The 13,621-nt window shown below is 42.6% G+C and overlaps 1 protein-coding gene across 1 annotated transcript in view; it reads right to left on the bottom strand.

Annotated features, from left to right (window-relative positions):
• The window catches only part of LOC125882477 (NXPE family member 3-like), a 49,189-nt gene that overhangs the window by 14,370 nt on the left and 21,198 nt on the right, over nucleotides 1-13,621 (bottom strand). Inside the window, exon 4 of the mRNA XM_049566182.1 lies at nucleotides 11,586-12,026. Within this exon, the coding sequence (XP_049422139.1) occupies nucleotides 11,586-12,026 (441 nt within the window). The remainder of the gene's footprint in view (nucleotides 1-11,585; nucleotides 12,027-13,621) is intronic.

Raw genomic sequence — 13,621 nt, 5'->3', positions numbered from 1 at the left:
ATGCTTCGGATCCAGAATGATCAGATGGATGACGTTGGGATCTAGATCCTGAGATCGGCACAGTCTTCCCCCTACCCTCATCAGTCCCACCTCTGGATCCAACTCAGGAGAGAGTGAAAGGAGACGGCTTTGTCTTGGGAGAGGCCTTCCCTCCTGGAGAGCATCAAGTTCTTCAGGGAAACATGATGCCTTGGCTTGTTGGAGGACTGAGGTCTCAGCTGATGCATTGGTATGGGCTTTGCCAGATTCGGACAGGGTATGCTCAGTAGCGGCAATGAGGTTACTCCAGCTTTGACACTGGGAGGCATCTGGCAGCTTTCCTCAGTTCAGTACTATCTGCTGGAGGTGAGCTGGGGAAGACATCAGGAGCGACAGGCCAGAAAGTCTCTGGCTGTTGAAGGAAGAGTGGTCCAGCTGTCCAACAGTTAGGTTGAGCCAAGTCCCGCAATGTCTTGCCTCTGGTCAAGGCATCAGCTGGGTTGTTTTGACTGTCCACGTATCTCCAATCATCCCAGTCTGTGAGTTCTTGGATCTCTCCAATACAGGTGCTGATAAAGACTTTATAAAAGCAAGACTCAGACTTCGACCAGGTCAAGACAGTTATGGAGTCGCTCCACAAGATGGTGCGGATCAATGGCAGGGTAAGTTCAGATTTGAGGGTGGTCGCCAATTGAGCGGCAAGCAAAGCAGCACTCAGCTCCAGCCGGGGCATTGAAAACTGTCTCTTCGCCGACACCCTAGAGCCATGACGAAAGCCACATGGATGTGATTCTGGCTGTTATGGACTCGCAAGTAGGCAACTGTGCCATAAGCCCGCTCAGAGGCCTCACAGAAGACATGTAACTCTTGCTGTGCATCTGTTTGATCAGCACAAGGGGACACATAACAGCGAGGCAGTTTGATGCTTGGGAGATCAGACAGTTCCTGCTCCCAATTCAGCCACTGATTAGCCAGCTCAGGTTGAGTGATGGGGTCATCCCAGCCTCGTTTGGATTTCTACAAGTCCTGAACCAGCACTTTGGCCCTAGTGGTGAAGGGTAGGATGCACCCCAAGGGATCATATTGACTGGCAAGGGCACGGTAGATGAGGCGGAATGTGGGAATCTTGATGGGAACCACCCGGTGTTTGTATCACAGGCAATCAGGAAGACAGCTCCATCTCAAGCCTAAGGTGGATTCCTGGGGATCTACGCCAGCTTGCGATAGCCACAATTCAGTGCTGACAGATCTTGCCTCTGGAGGAAGATGTTCGACTACACTGGAGTCGTTGCCCGCCCACTGCCGGATTTCGAACCCTCCTTGAGACAGTGTGTGAGTGTGTGACGCAGTTTGTCCAGCAGGGCTTTGGCTCTGGCAGGTGAGGGGAAGCTTTGCAGGCAATTGTCCACGTAAAAGGCCTTCAGTACAGATTCCATGACTTCTTCGTCACTTGCTGGATGGTCTTTTGCGTGGTGCTGCAAGGCGTAGATGGCACAACAAGGGCTACAAGTTGTGCCAAAAGGCAACACCTGCCAGTCATTGGTTTTTGGGTGTGTGGCCTGAACCATAGCACGCCAGAGGAATCTTGTCAGTGGGAAGTAGATGGATCTAGTGAAACATAGACTTAATATCACCACTAATGACCACAGTATGCTCATGGAAACAGAGGAGCACGCCAAGAAGAAAGAGACCCAAAGCTGGACCAGGGAGAAGGCAGCGATTCAAATTCAGGCCCTGAGTTTGGAAGGAGCAGTTGAACACCAGTTGATGTTTTCCACTTGCTTGCTTGATTATGTGATTGGGGACATACCACGATTCAGAATTTGGTGGCTCATCTTTCAGATCCACTTCCTTCACATACTCAGCATCCACAAGTTTCTGGATCTCCTGGTTATAGATGTCAATCAGCTCCAAGTCTTTCTTCAAACGGCGCTCTGTTCACCACAACCATGGCAAGAGAGTACAGATTGAAGAGGTCAATCGTGGACTGTTAGGTGCTCTGATAGCAAATGGAGACACTCCACCCACCTCTTGGACACCGGTTTTTATCTCAAGCAACTCCAGGCAATACTGATCCTGTTTGGATCGTGTAACTTCCTTGGTGGTGGTCTTTGCGGTTTGGGAAGGAGTTCATTCTCCACAGTCGCTGCACAATCTCCATCAAATCCGCAGTAGCAGGACAGGATACAGTGTTACAGAGAGTGAACAAGGATTGTGCACTGGAGGTTGGAGGGGAAGGCAAGGCATTGGCTGGGCCTTGAACCGCCCAACCTAAGGCAGTGTGGACAGTGAGGGGTCCCCCATATGGCCCGATGCGGACAGGCTGCTTGGGCACCAACAAGTGGGAATGATCTGAGCCGATCAGGATAAGTGGCTGGGCATGGACAAAGTCCGGTAAGGGTAAGCCTTGTAAGTGGGAATACTCCCTCTGCAGGGCAGCGGCAGGACAGGAATGCTCAGCCTAGTTGAGGACAGGAGCAGTAAAGGCATCGACTATGGGCAACTTGGTGTTCTTTTGGTTGACTGGGGAGATGCAGAGGGAAACTGTTTTGCCGCTTATGGGAATCACTTCATGGCGCACAGTCTGAGATTCAAGATCTCTTTGGGTCCTTTAAGTTGGAGCTGAGTCGCCGCTGAGGCCAGAATAATCGTTCTTTCCGAGCCATCATCAAGTATGGCATACGTCCTCAGCCTATGACGGCTATTGGACAGGAAGACTGGGACTACCCTCAACATCACACGGGGAGAGGGATTTGGCTGATCTACATACAGGGCGTCTCCGACACTTGGTGATCGGACAAGCAGTGACAATCAAACAAACTAATGAAACAAATCCTATTGAAGCTGATATTCTATTTTCACTATTCAATCAATTCAACTTGAATTCAAACAATTCACATGGTCCGTGGCACATGTCTGGAAATAAAGGATATCAGGCAGAAGTATCTCACTTTTAAAGAACATATCAAAAAGGTTACCAAGTGCATTAAATTCAACTTGGCAAATTTTAGATAAGTCCGCAGTTGCATGTCAACAAAGGCTGCACTAATGTACATGCACACAATGATCTTCTCCCACATAACATATTGTCTCACAACCTGGTCTCAAGCTAGCAACACTGCTCTCAAATCACTACTTTCTCTATATTAAAAAAACTCTCAAAGTGCTGGACAGGAAATCCAACAACTATCATCACTGCCATATCTTATTGAAATACAAGCTGCTACACTGGGAAAACCTGATTAAGTATTCACACTTTGTCTTATGTACAAAATCATACATGGACTTGCTCCACCTGTATTGAGCCAGTTTATAAAAATGGCATCAACATCCACATGGAGTGCAGCTAGAGGAGTCTGTGTTGTCCCGTTTAGAAAAAGTGCTTTTAGCCAATCTGCATTTTCAATCAGGGCTGCTCGTGAGTGGAACTCCATCCCAACTCACATTAGAAATTTATCAAATTATGCTTCTTTTAAACGTCTTTTTAAAAAAGTGGTTGATTAGTGGTCAAAGCTGTCAACATTAAATTTTAGTGCTTAAATTTTCTCCATGTTTGCTGCTCTGCCTGCCGCTGCTTTTTGATGCCATCTGTCATGTCATGTTGTCTGTCACTTTACTAATTGTCTTGCATTGTTGCTTTTTGAGCATGGCTTTTTATAATGTGTTTATTCTCTATGTCCTGCTTGCTTGTGAGGTTGCTTTTTGTGCATGGCTTTTTATAATGTGTTTATTCTCTATGTCCTGCTTGCTTGTGGCCTGTTAGTTTGTTAATGTGTTATGTGGAATGTGTAATCACTGTTGATGTTGGTGCTACTACTCAGTGTTGTTTTTTGTCTGTTGCAACTGTCTGCTGTTTGAGCTGAGTCTCTGTTAGCATGCATGTGTATGTATGAATTTTTGCATTGTTCTCTGTATTTTAATCTTTATTAAGATTTAGTGTTCTTATTCTTTAATGTATTATTTGTATGCTTATAACTAAATTTTTTATATTCTTTTAGGGTGTCTATTCAACATCAGTTCAGGGACATCAGATGTAAAATAGCCTTTTGGCTAATTCTGGCATGTTTAAAAAATGCTTTATTAATGTGCATTGTCCCCGATCACTAAACCTTAAAATAAATAAATAAATAAGTGCACAAGAAGCAAACTACCTGCAATAGCATCAAGAGTAACCAGACTGATAAACTGAGACTCACGTTAACTGTGAAGACGCACACATCAAACACCGGACACACAAGGCTGCAGAGTGAAGGCGAGCAAAGAGTGAGAGATGGGTGAACGAACAATTTATGGTCTTTCCTGGGCAGGTAAAGTGGGCGTGGTTTAGTAAGGTAGCCTGCAGTTTCACTCTGGCACTTTCACCCCTTGTGGGAAGGTGAATCAGCAATAGGTGAAAACACATATAAATCAAAGGAGTCTTTTCAGAGACAGTTATAAAGATCTCTTAAGATGTCTTATGAAGCCAGATTCATTTTCAAATGACAATCTCTCGAAAACTGTCTAAATTCACTAAACCACTCCCCAAAATAGTGACTGTCCAATCATAGCTAAGCAACTGTAACCAGGAATTGCAGGTCCGTCAACCTTTGGATTTCTCCATACTTTAAGTGGTGTGAATGGGGCTGTAGTAAGAGAAATAGTATGCATTGAAAACAGTGGCATAAGGTAGTTACGACGAGCCACAGTGCACGCTAATATTACAGGCCTGTGCAGACTTTATCCACTGCTCATTTTCATTCACTTCTGCTGCTCATTATTATTATTATTAAAATGAAGTAATTAACTGTCAAAGTGCCAAAATGGCCTCTCTAGCGCCACCTAGACACACTAAAATGACTGCTGCGGCTTGTAGGAATGACGTAGAAAGATCAAACCAAAACTGGCTTGTTCGTCTCTTTGAGACCTACAAATCACGCGCTGATACTCCTGACCTAAACCAACAGGAAGTGAGGTATTTACCCTTCCAAAGTAAGATTTCGCCTCAAAACCACTTTTTCTTCAGAAATCATGTTCTCCTACACCGTTTATCATATCGGCTTCAAACTCGCACACATGACAGATCAACTCGTCCTAATCAGATCTTCTTTATAACTTTGTCACTAGTGGAATGGTTTGGATTTTATGGCCTCTTACAGGTGATGTCTCACAAAACCTCCCAACGATTTTTGCGCCACCTAGACACACTAAAATTCCCGCTGTGACCCGTACGAATGACATAGAAAGACAAAACCAAAATTGGCTTGTTCGTCTCGTCAAGACCTACAAATCATGCGCTGACATCCTTGACCTATATTCAACAGGAAGTGAGCTCTGTGGCCTTTCAAAGTAAGATGTCATTTTTCAAAAATTCTCTTACACAAAAAATATTTCCTCCTACACCGTCTATTGTATTGGCTTCAAACTTGCACACATGACAGACCAAGCCCTGCTAAACAATTCCTCTGAACAATTTTGTCATTACTCGAACGGTTTGGATTTTATGCCCTCTTCAATGTAACATGTCACAAAACCTCTTGACAATTTTTACGCCACCTACACACACTACAATGGCTGTTGCGGCCCGTAGGAATGTCGTAGGAAGATCAAACCAAAACTGGCTTCTTCATCTCCTCGAGACCTACAAATCATTCATTGACACCACTGACCTAAATCCAACAGGAAATGAGCTAGTGCCACTGAAGTAACATGAGCAAATGTGTCAGCTGTGAGCTAGACATCTTCAACTTGCGACGAAGATCGCATTTTTGACTCAACAAACATGAAACCTATATCTATGCGTTCGGAATGAGTGTATCTCTCTTGTGGTATGTTCAGATTGACGATCGGACCTACGGTTTGGGAATACGAGGGAGGAGCTGAAAGCCACCTCGATCTGCCTGCTCTTTAACTTGTCTCTCTCTGTCAGTGGTGGACTTAGGATGTTTGTAGGGCAAGGGTGAAAAGGAAAAAAGGGCACCTACTGCATGACATGGGGGCCCATTGATGTGGAAAAAACTCAGTTGACCCCCTAAACATGCTCAAAAACTCACCAAAATTGGCACACATGTCAGGACTGGCAAACAATTTGATACAATGAAAAAATGAACCCCAAAAGTGCCAAAATGGGCTCTCTAGCGCCACCTAGACACACTAAAATGGCTGCTGCCGCCTGTAGGAATGTGGTAGAAAGATCAAACCAAAACTGGCTTGTTTTTCTCATCGAGACCTACAAATCATGTGCTCACACCCCTGAACTAACTCCAACAGGAAGTGAGCTATTTGCCCTTTCAAAGTAAGATTTCGCCTCAAAATTGCTCTTTCTTCAAAAAAGTCTTCTTCTCCTACACCGTTTATCAAATCAGCTTCAAACTCGCACACATGCCTGCATGGTGTGACATGTGTGCTTGTGCTGCTGCACACATATAATTGTCACATACATATACTATCGAATTTAAAATATACTTTCAACATATTGTACCACAGTAGCCAGAATTATAATTATGATATTATTACTTTCATTAACCCTATGGGCCCGAACGACGCATAGTGCGACCAAATTCACACCTGTTCTTTTGTTCACTTGTTGGTAGTCCAATGTTTTCATAGTGAAAAACAATGATAAAGTTACACTAAAATCATGAATAACAGAGCTTTCATATAGCTCTGCACACACATTACTCTTGGATGGATTACTCGTGAATGCAGGCTCGCACAGAAATGCCACACATATCACATGAAAGTGCAGGACCACACACTGCTGTCATCCCATCATGCTATAAATCCATATTTATTGTCTACAAAATAAAAACCTGACGAATTTCTTCACAATCCATTATACAGATCTTGTTATCAGTCACTTCATATAGTGAGGAATATCGTATCTTACCACGTCTTAGGCTTGCATGTGTTTCTCCCTGTCTATCCACATTTGTAGTCCAGCTTTGAAGATGCAAATATCTCCATATTGTCCAGTTGACACTCCATCAAACTTTGTATGACAAGACCAGCCACTTCACCTTTGCGCACCCAGACAACTGTAGCCTAATTATGCATGCATGACAGGGCTGTAGTCACCATATACATTGAGGGGGACATGTGCCCCCCCAATGCCCAAAATGCCCCCCAATATATAACTGAAACTGAAAAACAACAACAACAAACTTTGTTTACTGCAAACAAAGTGGCAAATATTATCTTGGAGGACATCATTGCACTTGGCTGACTATTTTTCTATGATCTTAGATGTAAATATTGCATGTTTCTTTCAGATAAAACACATTTTTGACTTGTGAATGAGTCAATGGAATTTCTTGCAATAATGAAAAAATGCTGGCAATCATGTCTGCCTGGCACAAACCACATGTTTTGGACAGCTGTGAAGTGACAGAATGTCCCACCATCATGGTTCTTATATTGCCAGATTCCAGAGAGTTTCCCCTCTTCATATATGGCAGAATATGTCTTCTTCCAACTTGTTATGGTGAGATACATATAAAAATGTAAGAATTTAGAAACACGGATTTGTTTTTTTCATTGATATAAAAATTAATATAAAATACAGGCACATAGAAGGACATGGAATGATGGCAAATCTGGTTAGCCCAGTCCTGAAAAAAACAAGATATAGCATGTGTATGTAGCCTTTATAATGACTGTGATATGAGCTTAAAAGGAAAGGCAGTAAAAATACTCCAAAAACGCCTAGGGCCCATAGGGTTAATGTTGTTGTAAGCTATTAACATTACTGTCTGTCCTGCATCTCTCTCTGTCTACCCTTCTGTCTCATTGTGTCATACAGATTACCGTTAATGTATTATGTTGATCTGTTCTGTATGTCATCTATTGCACGTCTGTAGTCCTAGAAGAGGGATCCCTCCTTTTTCCTTATCTGCTGCGAAGGTCCTAAGGAGAGAGGGATGTTGTATGCTCTAAAGCCCTGTGAGGCAAATTGTGATTTGTGATATTGGGCTTTATAAATAAAATTGATTGATTGAGTGACTGATGTCGTCAGTAGTTTGGTTTTCAGAAGCCATGAAAGTTCTACTCCCAAATCATGGGTTCATTGCCAAAAATGACCTTGCATTCTATTGACATTGCTTGTTTTATCGACATTTCCACTTTTACGAATAGGCTAATTCACACTGTCTACGTGAGCTGGAGGCTGACAGCGAGGGTCCGAGGTCCTGACCAATGCTGCTCGCAGCTTTAATTATTGTTATTATTTATCGCCGTTTCTTGTATTTTTGTTCTTATTTTGCATGCCTAGTTTTTTAAGTTTTAATTTTTTAAGTTTAAATTTTGAAATCTTTAATCTGACTCTTTCCCCTTGACTGCTGTAACACTGAAATTTCTCAATTATGGGATCAATAAAGGTGTATCTTATCTTATCTTATCTTATCTTACCTTATTTAGACAGAAATGGCTGGACTTAATGGAGTCTGTTTTCTGACAGTATGGACAGAAACATGCACACCAGCAGCCTGCTGGAGGTCATTTTGTAGGGCTCTAGCAGTGCTCCCCCCATTTCTCCTCACACAAAGGTACAGACACCAGTCTGCTGCTGGGTTGATGCCCTTCTACAGCCCTGTCCAGCTCTGCTAGTGTAACAACCAGTCTCCTGGTATCTCCTCCGTGCTCTTGACACTAAACTGGGAGACACAGCAAACCTTCTTGTGACGGCATGCATGGATGTGCCATCCTAGAGGAGCTGGACCTGTGCAACCTGAGGGGCTACAGTACTGCCTCATGCTACCAGTAGTGACAAGGACACTAGAACACAAAACTGGAGAAGAATCAGCCAGGAAGGATAAGGAGAGAGCAACTGTCTGTGGCCACCACATGCAAAACCATTTCCTTTTTGGGGGTTGTCTTGCTTTTGCCTCTCCATCGCACATGTTGTCACTTTCATTTGCACCAAAGCAGGTGAAAGTGATTCACAATCACTTGTGCTTCCTAAATGGACAGAGTGATATCCCTGAAGTTTAACTGACTTGGTGTTATACTGTGATGATTAAGTGTTCCCTTAATTTGTTGAGCAGTGTAGATACTGTAACTCTGTCAAAGGTGCTGTCAATGGAGGGACATAGGACTAGCCTTGAAAAACTACAACTGGTACAACAGGGAGTGTCATACTTGGGTCCTATGCTCTGAGGACAGAGCTCTGTCCACTAAACGTGTTAAAACTATTGCAAAACTCTGCAAACCAAACTAAAACTTAAATGAGATAATTTCTTGGCTGGTTATTGCAGACAGTGGATAAATGATTATGCTACCATGTCACGCCCACTCTACGATATCTCTGCCACAACTGCTCTTAAGTTAAGTGACACACAAACACACAAAGACATGTGCACACATGGTTTTATGTTCAAAAAGTATGACTGCCTGTCATGTTTTCAAAACTGAAAACATGACAGGAAAAGTGTAAGAAATTAATTAGTTATTATAATTAACTCTTTGTCTGCTCTAATATAATTGCTATTTTTAGCATTACTATAAACAAAGAAAAAACACATCAGGTTAATGACTAGCACATTTACTGTGTAGTAATTCCCCACAGGAGCTTTCTCAGTGCTACTATCAGAAAATGTACATCTAGACAACATGTACATCATACACATCACCAAAACAGGGTTACCTTAGTGACTAGAGTCGCTGTTTTCACCAAACTCATAGAGCTTTGGGTAGTTTAATTAGCTAGCTAGCGAGCTACAGCTGATAAAATCTGCGAGGGATACTTTGCAGCCGACAAAATCAACAATCGGTGGCTACAAATGAGACCCAAGTTTTGTATAGAAAAAAAAGCTGCATCATTTCTAAAATCTGAGTTCTAAATCTGCCACTGTTACTATTACAAACTGCTGTACATAAACTGACAGTCGACAGTAACTAAAGGGGACGGAGCCTAGTGAACAATCAAACAGAAGATTATGGTGGCCCTGAGAGTCAAAATACAACAACATTTCACAAAACACTTCAACATTTTTCAAAACACTATCAATCAATCAATCAATCAATCAATCAATCAATTTTATTTATAAAGCCCAATATCACAAATCACAATTTGCCTCACAGGGCTTTACAGCATACGACATCCCTCTGTCCTTAAGACCCTCACAGCGGATAAGGAAAAACTCCCCAAAAAAACCCTTTAACGGGGAAAAAAAACAACAATATCAGAAAACCAAACATTTGGTGAGACTCACACTGGGAAAGGAAGTTAGAGGCACGCAACCTGGGCGTCATCCTGGACTCTACTCTTTCATACGAGTCACACATCAAATCTGTAACCAAATCTGCCTTTTTTCACCTAAAAAACATTTCCAGACTCCGCCTTTCACTCTCCTCTGTGGCTGAGACCCTGATCCATGCCTTCATCACATCCCAGCTGGATTATTGCAACGTCCTGTTCAGGGTCCCCAATAAAGCTCTCGATAGGCTCCAGTAGGTGCAAAACTCAGCTGCCAGGGTGCTTACCCGCATTAAGCCTTGGCAGCACATCACCCCCATCCTCATTCACCTGCACTGGCTTCCAGTTAAGTTCTGCCTAACCTACAAACTTCTTCTACTTGCATACAAATAGCTCCACAACCTCGCTCCACCGTACCTATCGGACCTTCTCCACAAGTGTACCCCATCACGGAACCTGAGGTCCTCTGACTCAGGCCTCCTCTCCATCCCCTGCACCAACAGGCAGACCTTTGGGGATAGAGCCTTCAGTGTGGTGGCCTCCACCCTCTGGAACTCTCCCTATGGAGATTCGCCTTGCTCCATCTCTGGACACTTTCAAGTCTGCGCTGAAAAGACACTTATTCACACAGGCCTTTGGCAGCTAGTCTGTTTATCTTGCTCTGTCTTGTTTTGTTTGTTTATCTGTTTTGTTTTGTTTTGTTCTTTGTTTTTTTATTTTTCTGTAAAGCGTCCTTGGGTCTCTTGAAAGGCGCAATATAAATATAAGCTATTATTATTACTATTATTATTACTATTGGACAAGGACTCCTTGATGTGGATTGGAAACACTGTCAGTCAGTCTGTGACAAATGTAAGTAATTCTTCTTCTGTTTGATTTCCTGTGGACTGGATACCTTGTGGCACATTGCTGCCTCTCACAGGCCTGGAGCATTAGATAAACTCTACTAGTGACAAATTCAGCAACTTAATCATGCCATCAGGGTAAAAACAAGAGATATATTCCAATATATTATATTGTACCTAATTTCCATGCATACTGCACAGGATAGTCACAGTCCACAGTTCTGCTGCTGAGTCTCTCACCCTTTCTCCTTTTGCGCAGCAGCATATTCTCCAATAGTACCTACCTTTTCTAATTTGAGTCTCACCAAATGTTTTGTTTTCTTAAATGTTGTAGTGTTTTGGGAAACATTTTGTATTTTGAATTGTTGTAGTGTTTTGGGAAGTGTTTGGTGAAATGTTTAGTTTTTGAAATGCCGAAGTATTTTCCAAAATGTTGTTTTATTTTAGGAAATGCTTTGGAAAATTATGTTGTTTTTGTTGTTTTCTTTACGTGTTCTGAAATGTCATTGTGTTTTGACCCTCAATGCCATCGTAGAAGGTAGATTACACACCTGCAGTACAACCACATTTAACATAATAGTATTTAGCATCACCTCAACCTGTGCGTCTCCTTCCCAGAGTAAAGAGAACACAGCAGAGTAGCTCCCATTGAGATGATCCAACACTTGCCCAGCTACACCTGCACCAAGCTTCAGGTTGTGGAGCCGGGCGAGTAAGAAGTCCCCCCCATACTTCTTGGGACGACCATGGAAGTCAGACATTTTTATCATGACCTCCAGCTGATCCCCTACATGCCACTGTCCTCCTCCCCTCCTTGGAAGAATGGTGAAGGTGCTGTGAGCTGGATCACTGGTATTCTCCAGGGAAACAGGAGCTGGCAAAGGTGGAGTTTCAGGCCAAGCAATGGAGTCTAGTAGGAGGCGTTCCTCCAGAGTGTCCTCAGGGGAGAGTGGCTGGAAGGTGCAGAAGCTGTGATTCATGTCAGGATCAGTGGAAACTTTTGGGACGATGATGGACTTCATTATATCCTGAAACTGGCAGGGGGTCAAGAGAGAGATGGTGACAAAGACGCATCAAACAAATGCAAATGCAAGCTAATTTACTAATGAAAGCAAAAGGGTCAAGAAGGCCCAAGCTCAAAGTGACTGAGTATATTTGGGGGATTGATAAGAACAGTTGATCTGTTAGCTGGAGGAATCTCTACCTTTCCCAACTTCCCCTGTGGCCCTTACTCTGTTGTTGGTTATTGAGCCATGGAGAGAATGCATTTTTTTATGCTATTCAAATTCAAAGGTTGTGTGTGTGTGTGTGTGTGTGTGTGCATTGCAGGTCTTGTTCACTAAAGTTCATGTTTTGGTGTATTTTATTTCATTTGCCCAGAAGCCCTTGACAGAGGAAGATTTTCATGGCCAAAAGATGCATTGGATTTTGTTGCATACACAATGGACTGAGCCACACTCAAAGTGCAAAACAATATTTTCACAAACTCCACTGATGAAGAGAATCCAGGTAAAAACCATTAAACTTCATTGATTTTTCTCTCATTAATCTTTACAGATCACAGTGGAGGAGAAGGTAAAATGAAGCTGATGATGAAGGAGGAACGACTGTGCTCGGAAGTATGTGTTGTTGGTTATGTTATCTGTAACCACACCCAGTGATGTCATGATGTCAAAACAAGATTGTCAGAGTGTTGGGTTACTTTTTTTCATATTGCTGTGTTTATACAATAAAAATCTTTAATAAGATGAACTGTTTTTTTCTGTTTCCACTATGAAAAGTTGTGGATGGTACCAATGGAACCGTTCTGTACCGTTACCATTTTTGGTACCCCTTCTGTTAGGGTACCAAGTACACAGATCTGGTACTAAAAGGTGGAGCTGTGAACACTGTAGTCCATTGATTGGTCAAAAGCGGACGGTCACTCTGCTCAGGGCCAAGTTGTGGCTGGTTCTGAGGCAGAAGCCACTGTTCATATCGTGGAGAATTTATTAATGGAATGTAACTATAAAATTAATTTAAGGACATTTTGCTGCCTCATGCAGCAGCCAGAGTCGGAGAAAAAAATAACTTCATTCACTGGGCCAACTGCTGGGATTTTAAGGTGGAACAACATAACACAACTTGTAATGTTACTCAATGCACGAGCTGCCGAAGTGACTCAATCAACACACCTTAATTATTCCACATGACAACATGGACCATTACTTAAGTTTTTATATGACAGACACTTTTAGTATTGAGGGGATCTTCAAGTGTTTATATGTATTGATTTTGGCCGCATATATCTACATATCTGCAAATATCCCAATCCTCAGTCAGGGAAAAAAAAAGGGGCACATAGCGTCGAGCTATGGCAACGCTTAACCCCCGAGCTTGCCTGAGAAGGACTAAGTGCACAAACCCGCTATTTTTGAATATCCTGTTAAGAGAGATTCTCACTGCAGCCTGTTTTATTTTGTTCAGAATTAGTGCTGTCAAAATTAACTTGTTAATTTAGGAGATTAATATAAAACATTTAACGCATTAAAAAAAATGAACACAACTAATGCAGTTTAGTTTAATTCCTGTGGCCGCTGACCCATAATCTTTGATCACATGAGCAGCCAAACCGCACTATCATGGCTAA

This window comes from Epinephelus fuscoguttatus, linkage group LG22 (assembly GCF_011397635.1).
Source record: "Epinephelus fuscoguttatus linkage group LG22, E.fuscoguttatus.final_Chr_v1".
Classification (NCBI taxonomy): Eukaryota; Metazoa; Chordata; class Actinopteri; order Perciformes; family Serranidae; genus Epinephelus; species Epinephelus fuscoguttatus.
Note: the sequence above shows the minus strand (reverse complement) of the source record. Positions and strands in the feature narration are given on the sequence as shown.